The sequence below is a fragment of the Neopsephotus bourkii genome, unplaced genomic scaffold (genome assembly GCF_033783945.1).
Source record: "Neopsephotus bourkii isolate Nb327-2 ecotype Australia unplaced genomic scaffold, CSIRO-AGI_Nbou_v1 NB_719, whole genome shotgun sequence".
NCBI classification, from domain to species: domain Eukaryota; kingdom Metazoa; phylum Chordata; class Aves; order Psittaciformes; family Psittacidae; genus Neopsephotus; species Neopsephotus bourkii.
The window spans coordinates 1352602-1379843 of record NW_026901218.1 but is presented as its reverse complement, the minus strand read 5'-3'; the positions used below and the strand labels follow the sequence as shown (position 1 = coordinate 1379843).

The following is a 27242-nucleotide window of genomic DNA, read 5'->3' as shown; positions in this document are numbered from 1 at the left end:
AACCATTGCTGTTGTTTCTACCATCTGGAGCAGCCTCTATGTATCTTTCTGCCTCATCAGTTCTCCATCTCTTCAACTTTTTCTCCTCTGCATATGCTTCAGGTTTTTGGGTTGTTTTTTTTTCCCCCTCGCTCTTTTATTGGCCTTATGGCTCAATGCCTTAATTTATTCATTATACAGTGTCTTCACACCACTGTTTTCTATAATTTGTACTGTGTACTGCCTGCCTTCCACTGCTTCCTTGTATTTAATTCTGTTCAGTTTGGGAATACAGTCAAAATGAAAGGCAATGTATGATATAAAGCTGCATTATGTTGTACAGAGATACAGCAGCATCTGCTGCTATATACATAAATATTCTGACTTCGCAACACTTCAATACAGCAAATAATTTGGGCTAGTTTTAAATAGAAAAAATATTCTGTGATAAGATGTATAAAATCTTACACATCTCATTCAAAATCTTACACAAAAACCAGAGCTCAGGAGCTTTGTGAATAGGTTTATTGACCTCTTCACACACAAGGTTGGTTAACAATCCAGCACAAGATTCATTAATTCTTTTCACAGAAATATGTGTGTGTGTGTATATACAATCTGTATGTGATAACAGTGTTGTTAAAAATTTCTGTTCTTGGAACTGTGTGATCAAAGGAAGCCACTGTTTTCTGTTTTCTTCCGTTGGTTCATGTTTTTGACAATCTTGAAGTGTTTTAGCTCTCACCAGGGTAGTTTTGCATCTGGCTGTCCTGGCTCACAGGCTTTCTTTTCCGTCTGCAGTTGTGTGTTTGTGTGCTGGTAGTTTGGTGTGGGCACAACATCTTAGCTACTCTGAACCAGAGCTGTTTGCTTCCCTTCTTTGCAGGCAATCTGAAGTCCTCAAGTTAGAAGACAGATTTGAAAAATGTACCTCATAAAACAAATACCTTTGGTTTTGTTCAAGGCAGAATCAAATTCAAAATTAGATTTTCCGAATCTTGATCAGTCAACTGTAAATACTGTTCTGACCTCCCAGCTGGATGCTCCTGGCACTGAAATTCTCCACCTTCTCAAACCTCTGAAGGCTCGGAGGCCTTACAGCACCTGCAGGATTACATGATTTTTGAATGCTTCACTTTGATCTAGTGGGTACCTTCTGCTAGCAGGGAGACCTGCAGGGCCCTGCACACTTTCTGGGACCAATCCATGCCCCAAAGTTGAGGCAATCGCTGTTTTAAGTGACAAAAAGCGGTTGAGTGTGGTTTCTGCTCAAGAGCAGCAGTAGTATTCTCTCCCAGCACTACTGTCCCACAGTGGAAATCCCAAATGCCTTCTGGGTATGGCTAAACATGACTTGATATAACCAGTATCCATTGATTCTATGTTTTAACCTTATTTAATTTGGCATCAGATCTTCCTTCAGGAGCTGAACTAAAATAACTAGAGAACTATTTAAAGGAAGTAATTTAAATGGTAGTAAAAAAAAATTTCATCTGCACAATAATATTACATTTGCTGTTGTATTTGGTTACTAATGAATACAGAGTATTCATCTTAGCAATAAGCAGAGAAGGGGAGGAAAAAGGCTTTGTATTAAATCAACTAAATGATGAAGTGAGTTGTCAAGAGGCTGTTTTAGTGTTCAGAAAGTTAAATGTGCATCTTGTAACCATGAAATTTACTGTACCTTTTATGAATGTATTTTGATTGTGAGTGTGTGTGAGATAAAAATACTTATTTTTAGGTCTAGATGGACAACTAATTTTTTTTTAAGCCATGACATTAATGGCTGGCACTGTAATGGCCCTGTTTATTCAATCTTGAAAAAGTTTGCTTACAGTTCATTTCTAATGGCTCTTTCCTACCATTATCCAATGACTGATAGTCATTGCAGGCATTTTAGCAGCTTTCAAATCTGTTATATTTTTAATTAAATTGGCTGTGAATTGTATAAATAGCGAAGGTTGACAAACTAGCGCTTGGTGCAGCCTTGCTGTTTCTTAGTGTAGCTGTCACAGGACATTTGTGGTCATGATTTCTTTAAACACTATGGTTCTTTTAATCTGTGTCAGATGTTGACTTGGAGCAGTAAGTAAACTGCTCTGGAGAGCAGGATAGGATATTGCAGAAATACCTCTGAGCTGTTTTGATGGAAGCAGCCTGGTTTAGAGTGCATAGAGCTGCCTGATGTGGACACTGCTGGCTGAAGTATGATGAGTGTGGGTTTGCGGGCAATTATGTCTTCTGTGCTTAAGGCCAAAGGACTTGTGTATAGTCACATGTGCATGCTGATGCCACCATGCCTTGCTTTCTAGGTGGAAGATGTCAGTAAGGTCTCTTGAGCTTATTGTCAAAAGTGTTATTGGAGCAACATCCACAGTCCCTCCAAGGAACTGCAGATGTCCCTTAACCTGTTTGCTGGTACTGTGGCAGCTGCTTGCTTGCAGAAAAAGGGAATGAAAATTAGAGACCTTACTCTATATTCCTCTGCTGTTGCTTTTAAAATATGTTCCTGTGAACACTGATTTGCTACCATTACCTCTTTCTGTTAAGCCCCTCTCCCAGTTCTAAACCTGCAGAGCAACACTGCAGACATAGAACATGGCTCTTGTTGTGTTAGTTTTGAATGGAATGGTGCAAATCAGGCTATCTTAGCCCAAACTAGTTCAACCTGCCTAAATCCATGAGTACCATCAGTGGGAAATAATGCTGTGATTTTTTTATTTTTTAAGAGGTTAGTAAATGCTGAAGAAGCTGATATTTGGTATTTTGTATTAAAAGTGGTATTTGGTATTTTGTATTAAAAGTACAGGTAAACTAACAATGAGAAAGATATGCGCTAAACCTTGAAGGCCTTTTAGTCTCTCTTGACTTGGACAAAACCATGTCAGAGGAAAAAGCTGGGAAAGAGATCCAGACTAGAGTCTGGGTTTTTTTACACAAGAGGTCATTATTCTTTTCCCATACACTGCTGCATCCCTTTCTGTGCTATGTAACTCATCTCTCTTTCTAAGAATATTGTAACATATTCCTAAAGAAACAAAAAGCTGCAATTTTTAGAATAAACAGTGCAAAAATTGAGGTCATTATTTGCATTCTCACCTACTTCCACTGAGAACAGCAAGTACATCTTTGTGGACTTCAGCACAGGAGGGAGTCCATGTCACTCCTCCAGCTCTCCTACTGTTCTGTGGTCCAAAACCCCTGTGGGCTGATGAAGTTAATGCAGAATTACATATAAATGGTGTCAACTGCTGTTGGTTTGTCTTGCTGCAGACTGTAAGTCCAGTTTCAGATTAATTATTTATGCTTCTCTCAGTTCATGCTATTTTCCCTTCTTCTAATGTTTTTCAGATTGCCCAAGCTTTTACCTGTTAGCCTGCATGCTAAATTCTGATGGTGGTCTTTGTAAATCAAAGTACTTTGAAGCAGGATGACAATAAAGGAATCTGGACTCGGTTCAGCTTCTCTGTGCATTCAGCATCATAGACACTTAAAGCAACAGCTATGCAACCATGTATTAAAACTACTTCTCAGTGGGAGCTTCATGCAGTGTCTTTGCAGTCTAGAGGCTTTGTTTAGTATCCATGTTGAACTAAACCCACTGCTGTATTTGGACATGTCCTTGTCTGTTCCTGGCAACCTTCCTCTCCTTTCCAGGGTGGACCTACACCCTTTTCATTTCTGTCTGCCTAGACACTTGAGTTTCTGCTGTTACTTGGCCCTTCTACCTGGTGTCAGTTGGCACCCACAGGAGAAACGCTCTTCAAAGAGCTACTGTCAGCTTTAAAGTATCACCTGTCAACCCCAGGCCTGGCTCAGAATAGCACTGAAAATTCTGGCATATGCAAACTTGCGTGTCTTTGAAGAATAAAGGCTTTTGAATCTAAATTCAGCCTCTACAAAGGATGGCTTCAGCTGATGTCAGACCACTCCCTACTTCAGAAGGGGGCAGTTTGTGCTTAAATGGATTAGCAGCTATCCGTATCCTCTTGTTAGCATTGCAATTACAAATCAGGATATGGTGTATATATATATATGGTATGTATATAAAAATCGGTATGATTGTGCTGGAAATGAAAATATCCCTTTATGTTGCACATTTCACAGCCACATTAGACTTGCAGAGCATTGTGGCAATGATTACTTTTTGCTGAGGGGGAGAGAAGAAGATAAATGACTTCTGAATCACCACATGACTCAGCCTGCAAGCTCTGAGTTTATTTGTAAGACATTATCTCCTTGTATACTCACCAGGAAAAAAGTTATCATTTAATTAATAAACTTAATAGCCTGAGGTATTCTGATCAATAAAAAATGGTATGAGTGAACAGGGCCTGATGCAATGAAATATTGAATTGTCTGCAGACAAACCCATGATTTCCTTTAAATCTAATCGTGCACCTGCCTAGTTAGTTAGGGGAATCTGCATGGCAATATTCATTGCTCTGCTGAAAATCAAACTGATAGCCTGGACAAAAAAAAAAATAAATAGAAGCAGCTCCTTGTGCCTTGGAACATTTTCCCTTTCATGTTTTCTGTGTGACCTTTTGAGCCTTTTTTCCCCTGCTGACACTGAAACACTGAATGAGCTTCCAGTGAAACCAGTGGGTGTTTTTCCACTGACTGTGGCAGACCCTGTCTGGGTCAAATTCTGCTGCTGCTGGGGCCTAACTTGCTGCCTGCACCTGTTGAGACATTAGATCAAAGACCCATTACAGATCTGCAAATCAAGAGTTACTGCGCTGACTCCAGGGTGTATCCCAGATAATGCAGAATAACCAGCAGCAAGATGTGCTCTAGTGCTACCGTTACCCGCAGCACAGATGTGAACAGCAGCAGCTGCCTGGCAGGATGGGGTTGGTTTGATTTATCTGCATCTCCCTTTATGATTTCACTCTTTGCCAATGCCGCCAAGGGCCGATCTAATGCACACGTGGTTGCTGGGGGAAATATGCAAATATGTAGGTTTTTTTTTCCGTTCAATCCGTAGTAAAAATGTGTTCTTTAAAGGAAAGCCCTATGGATATTGGGCACTTCCTTTGCAGGTGTGCAGAAAGAGCAGTTTTTGTTCTCAGTTTGCATGGCAGCTTTACCTTAGCAGGTAGAAATGGAAGCACTACATCTCTTCTTAGATACAAATATATCAAATTAGCTGCATGTGTCATTTTTTACATCAATGTTAAACATCTGTGGGTTAATTTGAATATGCTTTGGAAATGGTCTGTTAGAAGACTAACACTGCTGTGGACACCATGACTTAATCGTGAATTGGCTTTTCTCAACTAATGCTTCCTGCATGGGAAGTCCTAGGCTCTCATGGTTGTCCTCTCACTTTTGTTGGATTTGCTATCTCCTTCAGTCCTGCTGAGTACTGCAGAGCATCTGGTTGGACATAAGATTAAGTTGAAAATAAGAGAAAGATCCAAAGTGAGTTGGGAAATATTGCAGTAGTTATTAATCACATTAATTTTTCACAAATTCAGTATAACTGTGGATGTGCCAGTTATTGTTGACTCCAAACTTATTCTGTGCTAATTACAATTCTGAGTTACATATAAAGCTGTCTTGCTTGGATGCGTACAGGCTCCTCCCTTTCTGTGCTGCTTTTGTCAACAGTGATCATTGTAGGTTTCCAGACTAATGTGTGAAACCTCACGTTTTCCTGGGCCGAGCTCATAATTATGGGAGACCTGCAGACCCCAATTGTCACAGTGGGTCAAGGGACATGCTAGTGAATAAGAATGATACTTATGAGTCAACTCTGCAAGACGTGGTCCTCCCTTGTTGGATCTCCTTCACACCTTGCACACCAGGCATATTTTCTATGTTGAGGCACAAGAATACTAAAAATAATAAGTCATTAGCCATAATCAAAATGTGATAGTGGAAAAGTGTGATAACTTCAGAAGCTTCTGAAGATGCCAGAGAAGAGATGCTATGAAGTGTTGTTTTCCTAAAATTTGTCAGAATGTTTAATTTTGAACTAGCAGATAACATTTTCATGAAGACTTTCAGCTAATTTCTCATTACTTTTTCCCTAGTTTGTATCAAGCTCTGCATGCAACTTTCTGACTTACACAATGAGTTAACCTCTTGTTCTATACTGTGCTCATTGGCATAATATGTGAGCATTCAGACATCTTCACTCAATCACTTTAATTAAACCAGGAGTCCTTACCCTCAAATGTGGACAATGAGTTACACACAGCCAGCTATGCTTGCTAGGTTCAGAAGGTTTCTTTAATTATGTATGTGCCTACTGCTATTCACTGCAATTCCATCTTAGCATTTAAGTGAGTTCGAACAGATCTTAAGCTCAGTATTAAGAGTATTAAATCTACTGCTGAATAGGAAAATGAATCAGCTTCCGATTTACTGATGAAATTGTTATCTATAGAAAATGTCCTTCCCTTCTAGGGTCTTATTAGATGAGTTGTAGATAGCACCTATTTCCTGCTGGGGCCAAAATCAACACAAGATCTGTCTTCACATGGTAATGTGCTTAGTGCAGCAAGATGGTACAAACTGTTTTGCTTTCTCTAGCTTATTCTCAGCCTTTCCCTGTCCCTTTTAGAAAGAATGAATGAGATGCTTCACAGTGTTAAGTTTCAAGGGGCTTTCTAGCTGTGAACTTGGCAAAATTTTTTTGCAGTAACAGATCTATCCAAATTTTTACTGATGGTCAAAACCCCAGAGATGAGATGAAAGAATGGAAACTATTGACTTGATCTGTGTCACAGAAATAATCTCTAACACAGTATTTATAGCTTTCCTAATACTCTCAAGTCTGTTTCTTTAAATGTCTCTAGATGCTTAGCACTGTCATCTAAAGTAAACCTATTTAGCCTTCCAAAGCGTAGTACACTATAATAACCCAAGGACTTACAAAAATTTAGGTAAGGGTAAAATACTACAATATTCAGTATTGTTTCAGTGTAGGTAAAATGCTAAAGAGAAATTGTGTGTGTCATGGTTTAAACCCAGCCATGCAGTCTCTCTCTTGCTCCCTCCCATTCCTCGCCACCAGCTCCCAGAAGGATGGGGAGGAGAATCAAAAGAATGTAGCTCCCACGGGTTGAGATAAGAGCAGTCCAGTAACTAAGGTATAACACAAACCAGTGCTGCTGCCACCAATAATAACAACGATAAGGGAAATAACAAGAGAAGAGAATACAACCGCTCACCACCTGCCGACCAATAACCAGCCTGACCTGAGCTCTTCCGGGTAACTGCCCCCAGTTTACATCCTGGGCATGACGTGCTGTGGTATGGAATACCTCTTTGGTCAGTTTGGGTCAGGTGTCCTGTCCCTGCTTCCTCCCCGCTTCCCCTTCTCCCTGGCAGAGCATGAGACTCGTTGGTCAGACTAAACATTGCTAAGCAGCAACTAAAACCATCGGTGTTATCAGCTCTGTTCCAAGGCTGAAAGTCAAAAACACAGCACTACACCAGCTACTAAGGAGGAGAAAAATGACTGCTACTGCTGAACCCAAGAGAGTGTGATTAAAAAAATCTTACTAGTATACATTCTCCTCTTTAATACTTTAAGCTTTCAGAATTTGCTATGGAGTGCTTTCAGTTAGAGTGGCAATAGTGAAAGATTTATGCTCTGTAGTATGCTGGCTTTTCTGCCAGTGAAATAACCAGCAGTTTAGATAAGATTTGGGCTTGCATCTTCACCTAATGAGAGCATCATCTTTTAGGGCACGGATTTACTTCTCTAACCAAATAGACCATTCATACCCCTGTTTTTTATTAAAATAAATATACAAAATAAACTCTGTGTAGCTATATGGGCAGATTACAGCATGTCTATGTCCCTTTGTATGTAATTTCATTATAACATTAGTAGCTCAGAGAAGAAACGACAGGAAAGCCCTGTGGCTGAGTGTGGGTGCTTCAGATGGAGAACTAAAATCCAACAGTCCTGATATGAGAAGGGCTCATACTGTATCCTCACCCGTCTGTTCAGTGCTCTCCTCCACACTGAGTTGTACGTGCTGTGTGCAGCATAAAGTAATTAGCTCTAAACTGAGGCTGAAATCAGTAAGGAATAGAACATAAGAATTTGTACTGTGTGGTATTTGGTGATAAAATGAAATTGGATGCTTGTAAGATGATTCACAGCTATGCCATATTGCTGTGTGGATGCTGCTGTCTACATGTGTGTTCATTTTTCTCAATGCTAAAATAATACTGCAAACATGCGGCAAAAAGGAAAATAACATCAAGTTTATAATCAGTTCAAGGCTACTGCTCCTTTTACTGCAACCATGGTGCGAAGCAAGAGCATGTCCCTGCCCATGGCAGGGGTGTTGGAACTTGATGATGTTAAGGTCCTTTCCAACCCTAACTATTCTGTGATTCTATGTTTCCCTGTTAAAACAGGAATAATATTAAATGACACTGTCTTTTTGTGTAGTTCATAAAGAAAACCAAGGAAAGCAGAAAGAGTCACGAGGTCCAGCAGTTGCACTGTTATGCAGATAGGTTGAGATTGGTCAATAGCTTCCTATCTTAAGAGGCGTTTCATAACAATTTGAGATCATGCAGGAAGATACCTGTTACTGTGCCCATGCTACACAATGCACAAGGTGTATTATAGGAAAGCATTCTTTATTTTACAATAACTATTTGTGTAATTGTAACCAATAAAGCAGTGTGTTCTCCTTCTAGGCCTGTCAGTGAATTTGCGCTTTTCCTGTTTATTTCTTTTGAATTCAGATATTTTAGTTATATTGTTTGAGTTTTCTTTCCTAATGTAAAATATTCAACCAAAAAACATTATTTAAAAACTTCAGTGATGGAAGATGTAAACCAAACTTTAAAATGTGCTAATTGTAAACCCCTTTGGAGTGCTGCATAGCAAATCAATTACAAGTAATTACTATGTGAAAAATGTGTAGGACCTTTTTGCTTCATACATATATTGAAGAGATGCAAAGCCAATATAAAAAGAACTTTAATTGGTTTTAGATAGTAGCAGGAAATTATTTTCCTTCATTTATAGAATAAAAAAAAAAAAATGAAAGTATCCCAGCTATTAAATTTGGGAAAGGAGTGCGTATTGCAGCATTGCAGTTACTCATGTGTGAAATACAAAAAAATGTTAATTGAGGTAGGCTTGTGAACTGAAATTAGTTGCAAGTGGACTGTAGATGAGCAAAGAGGATGTTGCACCTCAGCCATACTTTGAGGTTAATTCATTAAAGATAATTGGAATGTTAAATAGGTTCCTATAAGGGATTGCTGCTACAGTCGTCTGACGCTTTTAGTCTGATTGAATCAAATGCTAATTACTAATATTCAGATTTATGTTATGCTTATTTATGTACTGACCACCATGATTACTTTCTTGACTGCTGGTAATATTTTCTGTCAAGGGTGACAGCCCTGCAGTCACCTGAAAGTAAGGGCTTGAATGAGGGGAGCTTGGGGAAGAGGAACTGCCTGTCCCTGTCTCTGTATTTATAAAATCTGTGTTTAAAGATAGGAGCAGTTTAGCAGTCTTTCAGTGTTTCATAGCTGATTAAATCCTCAGTAATAACTGCAGAGCAAATACAAAGTCTTTTGTTCTCTGAGTGTGCTTGACAGCTCTCATGTACACTGCATTCAAATTTCAAACAAGTTTGCTCTAGGTATGGACGCAGCATCAATGCGTTTGCACCCCAGATACCCAAACTGTGATGTGGATGCCATTGGAACGTCAGTGTGGCTTGTTGGATAGGATCAGCAGGATAAAATCCATGGTCCTTGGGAGCCAGGAGAGGAGGCCTGGTCTTCCTGGCTCTATCCCATCTCTAGGCAGAGGCTGTTTGATGTTGTGGGACATAATATCCCTGCCCTCAACTCAGGAGAAAGACCAACCAAGCAATGCAGGATACATTCTCCACTGTAAAAGCACAATACTAAAATGTGTTTGACAAAAGTGAAATCTTGTTTTGCATCAGAAAGCCAAATATGAATCCGTAGCCTGATGCAGGTTTTGGTTTTTGTTGGATTTTTGTTTGTTTGCTTTCTTTACTTATTACTGTGAGACAAGTGCCCTCTGCATCTATTTACTTGGGGTCTCAGGCTTGCATATTTCATTTGCTCAGGTGGCCTGCATCACTTCGTGAAGGATGATCTTTCTGTGCTGGAAAAGTGTGTGTGCTAGGTCCCATGCATGTTGTCACTTTATTTGTTGGCTCCCTGTTGATACGCTGTTGCCAACAGCCATATAGTTAGGGTAGCTCAGGCTGGAGACCTGTGGAAAGTCTGAGTACTTTCATAGTTTGCCAGTAAGTGCTGTATGTGTTTGCTCTTGAACACTCTATAGTTTCCACTATTGGAAGCTCAAGTTTCTTTCTTCAGTGATATATTTATATTTTATTCCTATAAAAAGAAGAAATCTTTGCATTTTAGATTTGTTCTCACTGGTGTTGATTTACTTGATGACTTGTTATTAGAAGCAGCCAGCTTTTGCATTTAGAGAACCTTCCAGTCATTTAAACAGAACAGCAGTCTTGTGCTCCCACCCTGTAAGAAAAGAGAAAAAGCAGAAGGAAAAAGTGAAAAGTAAGAATAGGAGAAAACTGTTATCAGAAACAGCTAAGCCAACAGCATGATCTGCAAGTTCTGTGCATACTGTTATGATATCTGAAACACAATTATCAAGCTTAAGCTAATTAGACTAATGCTTAGAAAATCTGGTATAGCAGATTGTGGTAAGTAATTATATTTACCGATTAAAAGATGTAATACACAGTGAGCAATAGCAAAAGGAAAACTCCATTTGATGCAGCCAGTGAGCAGAGACAATTAAGAAGTCAAGTAGATGAGCACTGACAAAGATACTGAACTTTGTGGACGATGATGGGCATGATGCCAGTTTTCCAGTGGAACACATTTTGCATAGTATCAGTCAAACTTTTGTTTTATGAAAATCCATGCTGCTAACTGAAATATATGAAGGGCCACTTGCTTTTTGTTTTCGGATTAGCTGACATGAATATAAGGGTACGTGCAAACAAGAATGACATTAGAGTACTAGTTTATATATGTATGGAAGTTGTGTAAATGGCTTTTCTTAGAAGCAATTCACAAGGTGTTATATGAGAAAAAAAGCTGTGAAGACAGTGTCTCCCGCAATTAAATGTAATGTAATAATGCTCACAGGTTAGAACGAATGAGAAGAGCTTTTGCACCTTTGTACACCTCAATATGTGCACAGGAGGACTCTGGAGAAACAGACTGAGAACATAGTATTTTTTTTTGTGAACTTTGCTTGAAGGCTAGTTAAGAAAAAACAAGACAGAAAAGAGAGAGAAATATAGCAGTCGATCTTCTGTGGAGTAAGTTCTGCTTGCAAGGTACCTTGCTCTGACTTCAAATTGTGCCTAGATGAATAAAGTGATTTTGCAAGTCCTCCACAAAGTGTGTGACTGTACAACCTATTCCCCAATCAACTCCTTTCTGAACAATGAGTGGGAAACGTGCAAATTCCTAGTCTGGCAAATTGAGATGAAGCAAGCCCATGCTAGATCCATTCTTACAGCATTTAATCCCCAAGTATTTGGCTGAGCTTCTGGAGTAACGTACAGCTGAGCTGAGCCATGTGTTTTATTCTTATCTGCTGGAAATTGCTTTCATTGCCATTGATCTCATCATTTCCTAAGGCTGAACACACTAATTGAAATGAAAGCAAACCAAATTCCCAATTTTCAGAGACATGGTAATGTTTGGGTTGCTTCTCTTGTCTTCCTTCCTTTCCTACTCTCCATTCCCCCGTGTTCATGTGGGATTTCCTGCAGCTCTGAACCAGGTCTTCTGACTTATGGTAGGAGAAGGTGGTGATCTGCTGCCAAGGTATCATTGCAGGACCAGAACTTGCAAAAGTATTGCAAACGAAACAAGTTCCTGTGCCTTTTCAAGATGAATGATTTAAAAATGTGTGCTCAAAGGCTTAAATATTGATTCTGTTCAAAGCAATGATCCTGAAGTCTACATATTAAATAATTGTTATGCAAATACTGTGCATTCACAATTCCTGTATAGAGCCACAGGGATGTCTGGGAGGTTGCAGCATGGGTGATGACAACTGTTTTTTCCTAGGCAGAAAAGTGTATTTTCATCAAAAATAGTTTCCTACTAGCAGAAGCTCTCAGCCTTAACTAACTACAACATGTAGCCAGCTAAAATTATTCCTCCCCAAATTCAGTCCCTTTGCTGGTATTAATTGCAGAATGTCATATTCCTCAGCTATCATGCTATCCCAGTTCTTCAGTGTGGGTGTTATGTGGGTGCAACTGTGGTCTTATTCCCCAGAAAAAGGTTTTTAATAGAAGGCCAACACTGCAGCTTGGAAGAGGAACAAGTAGATTCTTCCTCTTTAAAGTGAATGCAGCCTGTGCCCCTCCACCCCCAAAAAAGCCATTCATCCTAGTCTGAGTTTCACCAGGTAAGTAAAGGCTCCTGTACTGGGCCCCTTGTCTGTGGCTTGGTCCTCAACTGATTTAATGTATGAGTTGAGATTTATCTGAGGGTTGAAGGACCCTGCTTGAACAGTACCAAACTGTTCCTCGTTTTCCCTCTTCCCTTCCCTGGGAAGACAATGCAGGGACCTTTTGTATAGCTCACACCTCCTGTGTCCATCTGTTCCAAACAGTCTTGGACCATGCTCCACTATGGGTAACATATTTTTTTGTGAGTTGTGTATAATAGGAAAAAAATTAATTTGGCAAAATCCCATGTGATATATCTTAAGCAAACTTACACAGGAAGTTTCACAGCAATATTAACTGACAGGAAAAACTGGAAGAGGGTGATTTACTGTCTGAAATCTCCAATTCTGCTCCCCTATCTGGGTCTTGCATCATCCATTGCCATCATAACGTTAAGAAGTAGGAGCCCCTGCTGGGTTTTGTAAATATTCTAGACATAGAAGATATTATTTTCCCTTTGCTGCTACTTTAAGAGATGAATTTGCAGACTCTGGGGTATTTGACCTTGACAAAACTTGACAGGTTCTTATGCCGCTAGGTCAGTAGAATATCAGTATACTCTTAATGCAGTCTGTCTTTTAGAGTTCCTTTCATTTCTCAGAGCAAGAGTAAATGTCATTCATATTGGCAGGTTATAATGGGAACATTGAGATACTAATTTTTAAAAACCTACACAACTTCTTTTAAATAGTCTTGGTCTCCCTCTCGTGCATCTTCAGTGTGCCTATGGCAATTACAAGGTTAGATATCCCTTAAGGTGGTAGGAAAGGTCATTTTGTTATCTTTTCTACCCTGTGCCTCAGTGAAATATTCATGGTATGGCTCAGGTATTGGGATTGGGTTTAATGTTTCACTGCATTGCCATCTGTTTTGTTGTTGCAGTTTCCCTTTGTGTGGAGGGGTGAGGAAGCATGGAGGCAGTAATGAAGGTTGCTGGCATATAGGTTCAGATCCGATATAAGAGATGAGCACTGACTCTGCAGGAATAGAGTAGCTTCTCTGATCCAAGCTATTTTCTTTTCAACATTAAAAGTCTTTCTGGTGAAAATCTGCCATTGTGCATGTAGAGCATCTGTGGTGGATAGTCCTCGTGTCTCCTCAAAGGCTATGGAGCCACATTAAAGTAGGCTTTTATATGTAAAGTTCATTCATATAATGAATTGCAATGCACAGCCATTGAAATAGAGCTCCTCACTGAGACATGACATTACCAAGTTCCAAGGATGTATTCAGTTTTCCAGAGTATTGCAGTGGCTCAGTGGCAAAGGGCAGTACACAGATAGGCTAAACCTGCAAGAGGGGTTTGCTGCAGGTACCCAGACCCTTGGCTACATCCAGACCCAACTGCTGGTGGCGGTGCCCACTCTTTGGCCACTGGACCTGGTAACAATACAGTGACACAGGGACCTGGAGAGCAGAGTGGGTTTCTCTACAATGGGTTTCTTATCTATTAATTTTAAGCTGTCTTGTGACTTTATTTTTACTATAATAAGGGTGTTTGGCCCATGATGTTTCGCTAGGATTTTTCAAATCCTTTTTGATCATCTTGGTCTTTTTCAGCATTTCCCTCTTACTCCTATTGATTTAAATGTCATGACATTTTAAACATGACTTATTATAACAAAACAGTGTATAAAACAATATGCTGCATAATAAATGCAGCTGTATTTTTTGGAGTGAATGTTAAATGAGAGCAATTTATTCTTCAGCCTATTTTAGTACCTACTTACTTGAGAGTATTGGCTGCTTAAATCCCTGGGAGGCAATCTTGGAGGCAAAGTAGCCTTGCGTGTGCAAGGCTGAAAGCTACAGAAGTGTTTGAGGGATGCCTGTGTAAAAGGTCATCCGGGGGGGGGTTGTAGCTTCATCCAGGAGTGTTGTGATCCCAAGTGCTGTGTAAAAGTAGACAGGAACATCCTAGGAAGGCCTGTTGGTGGGTGAGGGGTCCCCTGAGAAGCCCACATAAAACCAGGTTTTGAGTGGTTTCCTTCAAGCATGTGGTATGTGTCATTTCAGACATCTGAAGGCTCCTTAAAATCCTCCTACAGTCAGTGGAGAGCGTGACTCAGAGTATGAGTTACTCCAGGACACATTGAGTGTTTTTTCTCTAAATTTCAGAAAGCATTGATGGGGATCACAGAATCACAGAATCCCAAGGGTTGGAAGGGACCTCGAGAGATCATCTGATCCAACCCCCCTGCAAGAGCAGGGTAACCTAGAGTACATCACACAGGAACTTGTCCAGGTGGGCCTTGAATATCTCCAATGTGGGAGACTCCACAACCCCCGGGGCAATCTGTTCCAGTGCTCTGTCACTCAATGTGGATTTATTTAATCGGAATAAGTCAATTCCCAGAGAAGAAATCTGTTTCTGCTTTCACTCTTGAGGGCTCTTCATGCAGCTCTGAGAGATGTGGTGAGAAGGGTGAAGTTTCCCCCAGGAGATGGGGGGGACTGTTCACATCCCCCTGCCCACTGAACAGGCTCTGTACAGATGCCATAGGAGCTGCAGCTGGTACACTTTGTGCTGGCAGAAGAATATGAAGAAAGCAAATAAACCAAATGAACCACCTTAACACAAGCATCTTCTTGGCACGTTGTGAATCTTATGGAGTGTGCTCAGGTTATGGCAAATATTTGTCTAAAGTTAAGATGATTAGCAGGGGAAGTTTTGACTTTGAAACTCCCTGAGTTGGGAGCCAGAATACATTAGCCTGATATAGGCACCTCAAGGTTATCTCTGCTCTTAGAGTGGGACATGCACGTTGCTCTGCAGCTCTGACACTTTTGGGAAAAGGCTTTCAGTCAAGTAACACATGCACCTGCATGAATTTTTTGAATCAGTGACTCTCTCCTTGATTAAAGTGCTTTTTCTTTATTAAAACCAGCCTTTTTCCAAATGAGTACTGTTGCATGACTGGCTGTGAACACAGGAGAATGTTTCCTCCAACATGACCACATTGACGACACTACCATTTCTTACCCAGGTCTCTGTGCAACACATTTCTCTTGCTCTCTCCAGGCAATGTTGTTAGGAAGCTCCCCACAATCATCTGCCTTTTCTTTCCAGGTGAGGTGTTAACATTATCTGCTAACTAGGAGGATAAGGGACATAATGAAAATGTATCCGAGCACCTTTATGGATTCTTGCCTGGATTTGTACCAGGTTGTAAGTAGCAGTTCTCCAAGTCTTTGGCAGGACTTCTTGCCCCAGTGGATATTCCTTTAAGTATCTCTGTTGTAATGTGCTCACTTTCCAAGAATTTTATCTCGGTTGGAGCCAAACTGGAAGGCTGTCAAGATTTGAGCTCTTCCGAGTGCGATCTACATATTTCCCCTAATGGCAAATGTGTTCCCTATACAACTGTCGTTCTGCTTGCAGGCTTTACTTATCCTTTGTACTTTCAAAAGCAAGTTTGTTAGGGTGCCTTTTGTACGTATTATTTTTTCTTCTTATTTTTGTATGCACAATTGTTAGAAACTAGCATTTGTACAATTTATTTTAGCAAAGCACTTAAACACGCATGTTTAAGGGGTTTGTTTAACCTTTGTGCGTGTTTCCATAAAATTCTCCTCACCTAGGTGTTTTGGTACAAAGGGTGCAGTTATTCATATATCTGTGAAGTGTAAGGTTCAAGTCTTTCCCCAAAGCACAACAATAAACCTGAAAAAAATATTTGCAGTCACTATGACAAAGAGTTGATAAGAGTAAAAATAACCCCACTATTCTCTGAAGCTTTGATAAACTGAGGTTTCCAATGGGATATATGCTTTGAAGTAATAGCAGCAGCTGGGAGGTAGCAGCTCATTTCATGCAGAGGTAGTGAAATGACTGGGGAAGGGTTTTCCAATAGGTAGTTAAAAGATGGTGTCTCATAGAATGCAGGCAACTTGGGCTGCTTCTTCATCTCCTTAAATAACTCAAATTTAATACAGCAAGTAAAAACCACACCAAAATAAGTGATTTCTGATCCATGCAAATGTAGATATCGGCATGATATAGAGTCTTAAGCAAAGTCAGCAGATGAGAAAATTACAGGATGTTGTGTTTTTTTCTGCAGTGTTCACTGTAAATTAGAACAATTAAATTACAGCGGTCTTACAGCTGTAGTTAAATATAGAGATAGGCCCAGAGATGTAGGAAGCACTGAACTGACTGAGCTGCTCAGGCTGTGGAGTGGGGAAAACGGTAAAAGGAGCTTAGAAACAGATCTCTTGCACCATATCTCACAATACCTTGCAGGTGATCTCTTAGGTGGTCAGGAGGGAACATGCCACAGTTGTTCTCTGCCTGTGTTTTTGCCTTTTCTTGGGGATTGCCAGGACTGGGAGCTCCTGCAATGATTACCCCTAAGTCCTAGGTAGGTAAAACTGAATTTAGGCCTACGTGAATGCAGCATCCCTGAGAAATTTCTTTGTGAAAACGTTTGCTTCATCCATTTTCCTTTCATTTTACATTGCTGATTAAGTCAAGACTCAAGCCACAGCTGAAGGCAAATGAGATGGAGACAGGAAGCGTGGACTTGGCAGAGGGGGCTGCCCACCAAAAAGCTCACACTCCTTTCAGAAAGACAACAGAGGGTGAAGGGAGGATAGAGCACAGCAGGAGATACTGATAATAGCAGTAACGTCACAATTATGGTATGGGGAGTGGTAGAAATGAAGTCTTACTATGAGGATATAAGCTAAATATAAAGAGAATTGAAAGGAAATACATCTCGGGATGGGAGGAAAGAGCAAGGACAACAAGATCAGGGTGAGGAGGGCAAAAGGGGAGGAAGAGGTAGGTGTAGCAGCCTGAACTCACTTTCGTCTCCAGTGTCTGGAAAAGGGTTGCTACTGGAGAGAGGAGATGAGACTTGCAGTGTCCTCATGGTTCACATGTTAATCTGATGCTGAAATGTTAACTCTGTAGATTTCACTCAAGTGTGGGAATTAAGCGTGGAAAAGAGGCCTGGGTATCCTAAGATGTATTGATAATAATGGAGACCAGCAGCTGGGTAATGCCTAATACCTGATCCAAACTGGTAGTAGAAATTCATGGGTTTTTTGTTAACTGCTGGGTTTCATAACACTATATTTTATAATTGCTGAAGCAGCTGAGTTTTGTTGTGTTGGTGCAGTCTGGCGTAATTACTCTCCATCACTATATTTTCTTCTTTCAGTTAAATGCATTGGAGGTTATAAACTCTTAACTATCAACAGTAAATATTCATGGGGAGTGAGAATAGTACTAAATATCATAAAAGCTTTTTTCCCCATACTTTTGGCTGGTGCTCTATATTAAACCAGGTTGTTTTTCTGCCAGTATTATTGCATAAATAGAGCAAACCATAATATAGATATTATTTCAAACAACAGGCAGTCATAGACCCAGGTCTCCTGTAATCTGTTGCATAGAGAATTTTGGGCTCCTCTGCAAAGGGGCAAAAAGGAGAGGTTTCCCAATGCAACTGTGTTATACAACGTTGTGTTTCCCTGAAGAATTGCAGTGATAAAAATGTAGACCATTCTGCAGCACTAACAACTTTAATACAATAACATAAAGCACAGCTGTCAGGTCTGCCAGCATCTCACACTGGGAGACAGGAGTGAGAAAATGAACACTTTTCACAAGCAGAAATATTCCAGGAGCTCCGCTGTTTACAAGTAATCAAGACTGACAGTCATGGATTATTGGTGGAAGAGCATTTTCTGCTTGAGGTGAATGAAGAGGATAATTTATCAGGAAGCCCAAGAAGTCAGACATCAGTAATGATCTGCTTGAAGAAGGGCATATTGTAGAAATAGTGCATTTATTTGTACTGCAAGGCAAGAAGATGTAGTAAGTTATAAACAAGAGTCTTAGTACTTGAAGAATGTGGAGCAGATACATTGTGTAATTTGCTGGGCAGCTGCGATTAGAGAAGTGACTAATGTGTGTCTTGGTGCTTGTTCAGAATATTAAAATAAAAAGTTAGATTAATAGGAATTGTCTCAAAGAAATGTTTATGCTCTCTCATCCTCTTCTGTTGGAGCTATCTGAACTATGCTTATCTGGCTTCTTACCTTTCTGTTAATGCTTGTGCTCCCGAGACACTCCTGTAATATAGGAGTGGGTTTGACCCCAGAGAATTTGGGGCTGAGTTCTGTAGCAGAATATCTTGTCTCTTCTGAAAACAAGCCAAGTACCATCAGTTTTAAAATGATAATTATTTCAGAGCTCTACAGAAAAGGTTTCATACACTAGTATTTGCTCCAGCCTGCAGTGATGCAGGGCTCTGTGTAGGCAGACCCCCCTCTCAGCCCCTCTGCCATGCCCTGCAGGAGGAATTGCTGTCCAAATACCAGGAAATGTGGATACATCAGTATGAGAGGTTTGTGAACAGCAGAGAATGGTAAGGCTGCATTAAGCACTTTGTGCCTGGCTGGTGTTGTTGTGTTGGTACTGCAGGCTGTTTACTAGGAGTCAGGGCTACTGGAGTATGTTGCAGTTCTAGGCAAGTTTCAGAATTCATTGCTGCTCTCCGTATGTCTGTGTTAACCTTAAGTCAAAGATTTACTGTTTTTAAAGGTTAACAGTTATGTAGCAAGAGAAACCCTCTCCTTTGCCAGCTTTGAGAAGTCACCATGGTCTGTGACTTCACATTGTTTTAATTTGGACAACAAAACCAGTCTTTTCAGGCTATGCCTTCTTATTACTGTTCAGTTTCTTTGACCAGGGAAAATGAAAATAAAACTAGAAGTCGAACCTGCACTTTACTAGTCGTATCGTTGAGTCAGCTGTCACTTGGGTTGCATGGAAACAGGATAGCAAGGGAGAACAGCAGCCAAATCAAGTCACTAAAAGCACTTCTTGCAGGTTAAATAAGGTGACTTTGAGGAACAGGGCCTGCTTTCCCTTGCCTTCTAGCTGTTGCCTGCTGTATCTCCTGCTGATGCTAGGTCGATCGAGCAAGACAGTGCTTTTTTTAGAGAAACAGCTCACACCTCAGACAGACAATTTATTTGCCACCACTTGGCTTGGACTGGTGCATCCTCTTGTGAAGTGTAAGTGCTCACAGTCCATGGAAAGTACAGGATGCTGTATGTTCTTTCCTATAACTCCCTCTCATTACCAGCTCAGCCATGGTACTTATACACTGTATAGGTGTATAGAGTGCGTGACGCTGTGCACATGGACACAAAGGGTGTGTTGGCAGTGTACGCACTGTACCAGTTTCTGGCTTTTGAATCTTTTTCTCTAATTCTGTAGCATTATTACAAGGTGGATTTATAACACACCTAGAGCTAATGTTACAGTGAAGATTAGTCCTCTACTAGTTGAACAGTAATACTCTGATTTGCCTACAGCTACTGTATAGTATTGGCATGAAAGGAAATAGCTTTCTAATGTGGTTCATCTGCTGAGCAGGGAGAAATCTGTGCTGCAGAATGTAAAACTACATAGGACTGTAGCTGGCAGCAAAATTCAGAGTAGGAGAAATGCAACACAAATAAAAGTATTTGTGAGTTGGATGTATGCTAACAATCCTAGTTTATTGCTAAACATGCCATAGACAGTGATGCAGTTTGCTTGGCAGGTTCAGTATTGTTTCATCTTTGTTTTTTCACTGCTTTATCTTCCATGCTAAAATTTGTCCAGGTATAAATTCATTAGTTTCCAACTTTGTGACATTAACAGAAAGTCGATATTATAATGTTCCCCAGAAGCACTGATGCTGTTAATATGATCTGTGCTCTGTTCCTAGAGATACACTGGAAATCTCAATACGTAAGCCATTAATGCAAATGCTTCTGCTGTCTGTTGTAAATTCCCCTGATGAGTGTAAGGCAGTCTTTGGATGAACACATGTACAAATAGTCACTCTAAGTGCTGGCATGTTATATTTGCCGTAAAATAGAAATCCCTTCTTCTGTAGATCAGCAAACCCATCAGCTTGTCCCTTCTTCTGGAGGGGCAAAGGATGTATTTGAAATAATCATGTCTGGGATAAGATTACTTAATGTTTACTGTATATGGGATAGAACTTACTTTTGTGAGCATATTATGCAAGCTAGATGCGAAAATTAAATGTTTCACATACTTTGTATCTTTTCCTGCATTACATCATCATTATGCTTAAAATAATAGGTTTTCTTTCTAGACTGGGGATACGTCGCACTTTCAGCAAGGGTAAGGAAGGACGAGTAACTTTCATGCAGGGAGGGAATGTATCTCTTCTGAAAACTACTGATATGAGCTGCCACTGGGAAACAGCTGCAACAGGGCCTTGTTATCACAACAGGTCTTTGATGGGAAAGGTGGCCCCATGGGCAGAGGAAAGGCTAGAGAGAAGATTTAAAATAGATTACTGACAAGGTATCCAGGCAGCTCCTGCACCGCTCACTCCACTGATGTAATGGGCACTTCAGAATACCCAAATGTGTTTGTTTTCCTATTACATTATCTACCAGCTTTGCATCAAAGACTCACAAGGTATTTGACCATCAAGTCAAAGGTGAATTCTGTCACTGCCTACCATTTATCCTGGCACCTTGAGTTATCATCATTAATCCGTCAGGATCGGTTAACTACTGTCACCACTCTAAACTCGTAACCTTCACCCTTATCTCTTTATCACCAGGTCCTTCAATACCACAGACACATGGAATAGTTAGATGGGTTGCACACAGGGATGAGCTGAATTTTACAATCAAACTGGGGGAAAAAAATAACAGATGCTTTTTTTTTTCCTTTTTTTCTCCCTCAATAAAAGCTGCAGCGACATGACAAAGAGGAGTCCCCTGACAAGTGGAGGACAGAAGAAGAAATGGCAGCTGAAGCAGCAATTCTGAAGAAGTATTTTCAGGAAAATTAGAGGTAATGATTTACACATTGATTTATTCCTGCAACACATGAAAACCTGTTTAAGCCTCCATAGGCTTCTTGGGAACAGAGGGGGAATATGAAGCAAAAGAAGTGAAAGCTCCTAGGTTTGCGTTGCTGCCAAAAGGACACAGCACTGCAGCAGTGGCTAAAATAACATGCTCCTCCTTGGGCAAATCAGGACCTTCCTAGAGACTTTAGTTTCCAGACAACAAAAACTTAACATACCTGCAAATCAGAACCATCAGCAGTTACTTAGGAGAAATGTCTAACCTAACATATCCTCCCTCTGTCTTTAGAACAGAAAATAGCCTTGGTACCTCTATGAAGAGCTAAAACCTTGTGTTTCTGTGTATGCTCAGATATATATATATATATATATACACCTCTATGTAGAAAATCCCAGCAGAATTCAAACTATAGAGTGGATAGGTAAATGCTAACTTTTATCTCTCAAATCTTAAATCACCTGATCAGTTCAATTTTCAAAATTAAGCCTGCTGGAAAACTGCCTGTTGTTCTAAATTTTGCACTAGCCCTAAAAGAAAAAGGTTTGGAGGTGAAAATTGAAAAGAGGAAATACCTGGTAAATGCTGCCATTGGTGCTCTAGAAATTGTGAGGTTTTCATTTTGTACCTGGAGTCCCAGAAGCCAGATTTTTCCAGTAGAAATTAACTGGGCCCCAGAGATCAATAGGAGTTATCCTGGCATGTGCGCTGCAGCAGTGATGCCAAAAGCTCCCTTTCCCCTGTTCCCCATATGAAGTTCGCCATCATCCAGCACTCGCATTTCTCTGTCGTTTCTGACTCTCTCATATTTTTTCCCTCTGAAGAACTGAAATCCCATAAATATCCCTCCTCTCTGCCTGTGACTCACTGCTTGAAGCCCAGCTTCATAAATCTTGAGCTGAACATTAATTCTTGATATTCTTTATTCATTGATAAATCTTGAGCATACACAGGATGCATGCATGGCACATGTGGCAGCTCTCATCTCCTGTACCATTTTGTTATTTTCGCTTGGGTTCATCAGACTCTTTTTTTTTTTTTTTTTTGCATGATGACCATGCTTTTGCCTTTTCCAGTCAAATTAGCTGTGTCAATGCTTCTATGGACTGGCACAGAGGAAGCTGTTTAGCATATGTAATTCCCATCTTACATCTGTAATGGCACATCCTTTTCCTGGTGTGATGTTTCTCCCCATTATATATCTGGTAGGTTTTGGATTATTTTTTTTGTCTTGTTAGAAATGGAATTTGAAATGTTTTCCTGCAGAGATTCTCAAAGGAGAGGAATTAAATCCCCACATATCAATCAAATATTCTTAGACTCTTCAGATACTAAACACAAAGCTGGATAAATGGCATAAATCCATTCCTGCAGGCAAATTCATGTGGCTGGACTTTTACTTCCATTTATTATGAAAATAAATCAGTGTATGTCTGCACAGATGACCTCTTGATAAGCTCCCTGTTATATTTAAGGTCATTACCTTTCCTAGAAGAGACTGGTAAATCTTACTGGCATCATTATCATGAGAGTATTTTGCCTGCTACAGGCAGTCCTTCTAACCCTTGATTCCCAACACAAAAGATCACTGTCAATCTTTTCTCCCTGACATTGTTTTGCTTCTGAGGTTTAAAGCTCTGAACCTGAGATAAAGGTATATTTGAACACCTTCTCAATTTCTCAGCCTTTCTTGCTCTCTTAACCTTGCTTCTGAAGTGATGAAGATGGAAAACTTCTGGCAAATTAACAAGGTTATATGCATCCTTCTTTGAAGCTATTTTTGGGTTTCACCTACAAAGGATTTATTTTTGCCATTTATAGGTTTACCTGGATGCTATTCAAGTTGAGTTGTTCCATGCGGCACAGGGAAAGTGAGAAAGAGCTGGATGTGGTTGTTCTTGAGCCTATAAATAACAATTTTTATGGCTTTATGCATTATTTTTCTATTTAAGTGCTTCATTCAAAGAAGCCCAGCCCACTAGATTAGCCAGGACAGGCTGAACTGTCTTTCAGAGCTTTCCCAGATATCTTTGCATTTATCGCAAGTCCTACACTAACTATAACACAGCTATATGACTTGACTAGGTTCAGTAGCACATATTACCTGCATTTGTAGACTATCTCATAGAATCACAGGAAGGTTTGGGTTGGAGATGACCTTAATATCACCTAGTTCCAATCCCCCCTGCAGCATCTTAATTTCCAAGCTTGTTTTCAGATGCACCTTTATCTATAGCAGGGTGGTTTGTGCATTTAAAATCACACATGCTAGCAGAACAGCTAAAAATGAAGAGTTACTAACCTTCAGAGACAGTATATGAAAAATTCTTCTCTTCAGAGGCAGTTTCACTCTGTGTTGTTGTTTCTGAAGAAAGAACCAGGCTGCACAAGTTTCAGCGTAAGTTTTCCTGTTTTATTCATAACTGAAGTAATACTTTTATGCCATTAGAAAAGGAGTCAATCTTAAGTATGATGTCAAAACATCCCTTTGCATAAAGGGGTTGACAGTGATAGTCTGTTGCCTAGTGCTTTTAGAGTTACAAATATTCAACAGCTTTTACTTGCTTAACCATCTGAATATTTTGTGTCATTCAGCATGCCAAGTTCTTTTTAAAACCTCTCCAAATAATGCAGGTTGCAGAGTTGTGCAGGATTTCTGATGCCTGTTCTCCCCTTTATCCCCAGTCTGGAAGTGGGGAAGTTTCTGGAGAGTGTAGGCTTTTCAACTTTGTCAGAGAATGAATTCTATTATTCTGGGGCTTTTTCTTTGCCCCACTGCAAAAAAAGTGGTGATCTCATTCTTTAAGAGCACTTATCCTGCCTCACAGATGCCTCTTCTCCACCAAGAACACTCAGTATGTGTGAAAAGATGCTGTTCTATTGACTTCAGTAGGGAAATTACCACTGTTAGCAGCAGCTGACCAGAGGGGATTTAACTGGTAGTTTGGCTTGCATCTGGTTTTGCTCCAGCACTTCTAACAATCCATGCTGCATGCATTGCACCAAACCAATCCCATCACTTTCCTTAACTTTAGGCAAGTATGACAGGACGGCATGTAACACCCTTCTTTGATTGCTTTACTGCAAAAAAAAAGCCCTCTTTTTATTGTACTTTAAACTGAATAAAACCACAAACTAATGGCTGTGCCTTGAAGTGGATCCACAGAGTTGATCGGGGACACATGCCATGCAGTGAGAACACAATCTGGTCTGCCCCAGATGATGCAGTGGGGAACATAGTGAAGGTTGTGGCAGCTTTTGAGCAAGCAGACTCACCATGCATCACAGGAAGCACAGCATGCTGTAGGCTCCAGTGTGGGGAATGAGAGCAGGGGAAAGGGGTACAGGAGGAAGGGACCCCGTTAGTGTCAGAGCCTTGTTTTATAAGCAGGGCAAATTTTTGAGTGCTTTACAAGAGTTAGACTCAGGGTGGTGAATGGTCCTGGGCTGAGAGCTCTTTATGGCTGCACTTAGGAACTGTTTATGTATAATCCCTAAGTAAATACACATCCTAGTAGTCAGCTATAGATTTCTCTGCACTCCAAATTTAAGTGCTGTTAATTATATCCCCCCCTCAGAAGCCTCCAAGAACTATTAATTAGAAATGGGGAGCTGATGGTTTGCTTGTCTGTGTGAAAATGTTATGACCTGAGAGTGAAATATAGGCTTCAAAAGAAACATGCTTCATGAAGGTCACCTTAGAAAAGCATCATTAACAATCTATCAGAAGAGAATGCTTCAGTGTGACATTACGCTTTAAGTAGTTGGACATAGCAAAGAGAAGATGGATCAGATCACAGGGCCTATGTATTCTTGCCCAAAGTTCTCTTTTTTTCTGCAGTACAGTACATATAATCTTTTTGTGATTCCAGTGGGATGTGAGGGAAGTTAATATCAACAGAAATCCAACAGACAGACATAATCTGGCCCTTGCTAGCATTTTCAAAGTGTGGAACATCCAGACCCACCACCTCTGTAGCAGGGAAAAGAAGGTTTATGCACAGGAATTAAATTACCTCTTCAAGGGAAGATGTAAGCAGCCAGAAGTAGTGCAGCAATTGTGTACAACAGTAATACCCACCCTAGAAGGCTTAAGGCAAAAGGCTTCCCTAAATAAATGTAGTGTGCTAATGCTTTCTGGTTGAAGCATATCATTCTTATCCTTATGAAAACAAAGCTGTGATAGAGTTAGCTATAGTTATAAGTGTAATGTCTTGCTAGAGGCCAGCATATACATAATGTCCCCCTCACACCTGTTCCAGGGCTCTGGAATTTTGAGGCTGTAAGTAGTACTGTGCTGAAAGATATACACCTCATTATCTGGACTTCAGTTTCCCTATAGGTGACCATTTAATTCAGCTGTTAAGAGTATGTGTATTCCATGCAGCACTGCTTGGATCCTGTAATTATAGCTACAGTAGAAACGTCATGGCCAGAGACGCAGACAAGACTGTACTGCACAAGGCAAAGCATCTACTATGTTACTGTTAGCAAAGAAAGCTGACAGAGGGACAGATGTTCTCTGAACTTGCACATCCAACAGCCTGAATGCTTACCTGTGCTGGCTGATCCATTCCTGATTCATCGAGCTTTACGTATGCCACGTTATATGAGAGGAAAACAGGCCAAACATAACTGAAGGATGTTATGTCCCAGGATCTGGGGTAAAAGAATGGAGGTACAGGGCAATGCTGAGCTTCAAATAAGGGTGATACTGACTGTGGTCAAGTACTTTTTTTTACCCAAACCTGTGCTAAAATGACACTAATCTCTTGCCCTTAGAGCTGCAAAAGGATGCATGTACTAAGCAGCCAGGCCTGCATTCAAGCAGATTCACAAAACACGTGCTAAGTAATTTACAGTCTGCCATCAAACTGTCAGTCAATAAGGACATAAAATGGAAACTGTTGCTCAAAATGCCATTGGAAGGAGAAACATATGTTTCAGTGAGAAAAGACAATCAGACAAGGAAGTGGGTGGCTGGGGAGTTGCAGCCGAAACAACAGCAAGGATCCAAACCTCACTCATAGCCCCAGGAAACAAGTTTGGGGGCCCTGCCCTTGTCTAACAGTTGTGTAACAGCTTTGTGCTTGATAAGCTGAAATAGTTTTCCAAATATTGAAGCCACCTCTAACCACGCTCTGAAGAGAAGGTACAAAACTGAGGATCCAAAGCAAAAAGCCTACTTCATGCTCTATTATTACTAAAGGTTTGTATTGTCATCTTACTGCTGTAGCTGCTGTATAATAGAGGTGTCCAGAGAGACACTCTAACCAGCAACTCAAGTGTGACCTCAAAGCTTGAAAGCTGCCTTTGTGCGAGTTTTGGTGTCCAGGCTGTGTAGGTGGAAGGGCATTAATAACACCTCCAGTAAGTGGCTATTTGAAAAGGGAAGGGAGTGATGGACTTAGGGAACATATTGAACTGAGCATACTTGAGACTCACTTGTTTACCAGGATGCAGTCTGACACAAAAGGACAGATACGTGCAGGGGTAAGTCCAAGTCTGCCATAAGCTTCCTGTTAATGGTGCAATTACAGTTGGGCCATGAGTTTGTGCAGGGATTTCACAACCAGTTTTCACAGTTGAAGTTGTCAGGCTCTCAGCATTTTTATTTCTCTGCTTCAGGAACACCTCATATCTTATGTTACCTGTTACAGGTCTTTTACTAGGATGGACCATCAAGAGATGCATAAATTGGAGCAGACATGTGAATACCTTATTCATGGACATACCCCATTCATTATTCTCCAGCATGTGAGACTGGGGGCATTTTCAGGGCAATGGTCCCAGATCACTGATGTGCAATACCTTGACATCAGGTAGAGTCCCACCGCAGGGTCAGGGTGGGTGAGGATACACAAGAGATGATGATCTTGAAAGAGCGTTAGCAGGAGCTTATATAAGAGATCATGTGCCCCG

General features: G+C 40.5%; 1 protein-coding gene across 2 annotated transcripts in view; it reads left to right on the top strand.

Annotated features, from left to right (window-relative positions):
* Positions 1-27242, top strand: part of FHIT (fragile histidine triad diadenosine triphosphatase) — a 422862-nt gene that overhangs the window by 379364 nt on the left and 16256 nt on the right. For both annotated transcript variants that reach the window (XM_061354268.1, XM_061354267.1), the window contains exon 5: positions 21203-21306. In XM_061354268.1, coding sequence (XP_061210252.1) covers positions 21203-21304 — 102 coding nt within the window. In that variant the 3' untranslated portion in view covers positions 21305-21306. The remainder of the gene's footprint in view (positions 1-21202; positions 21307-27242) is intronic.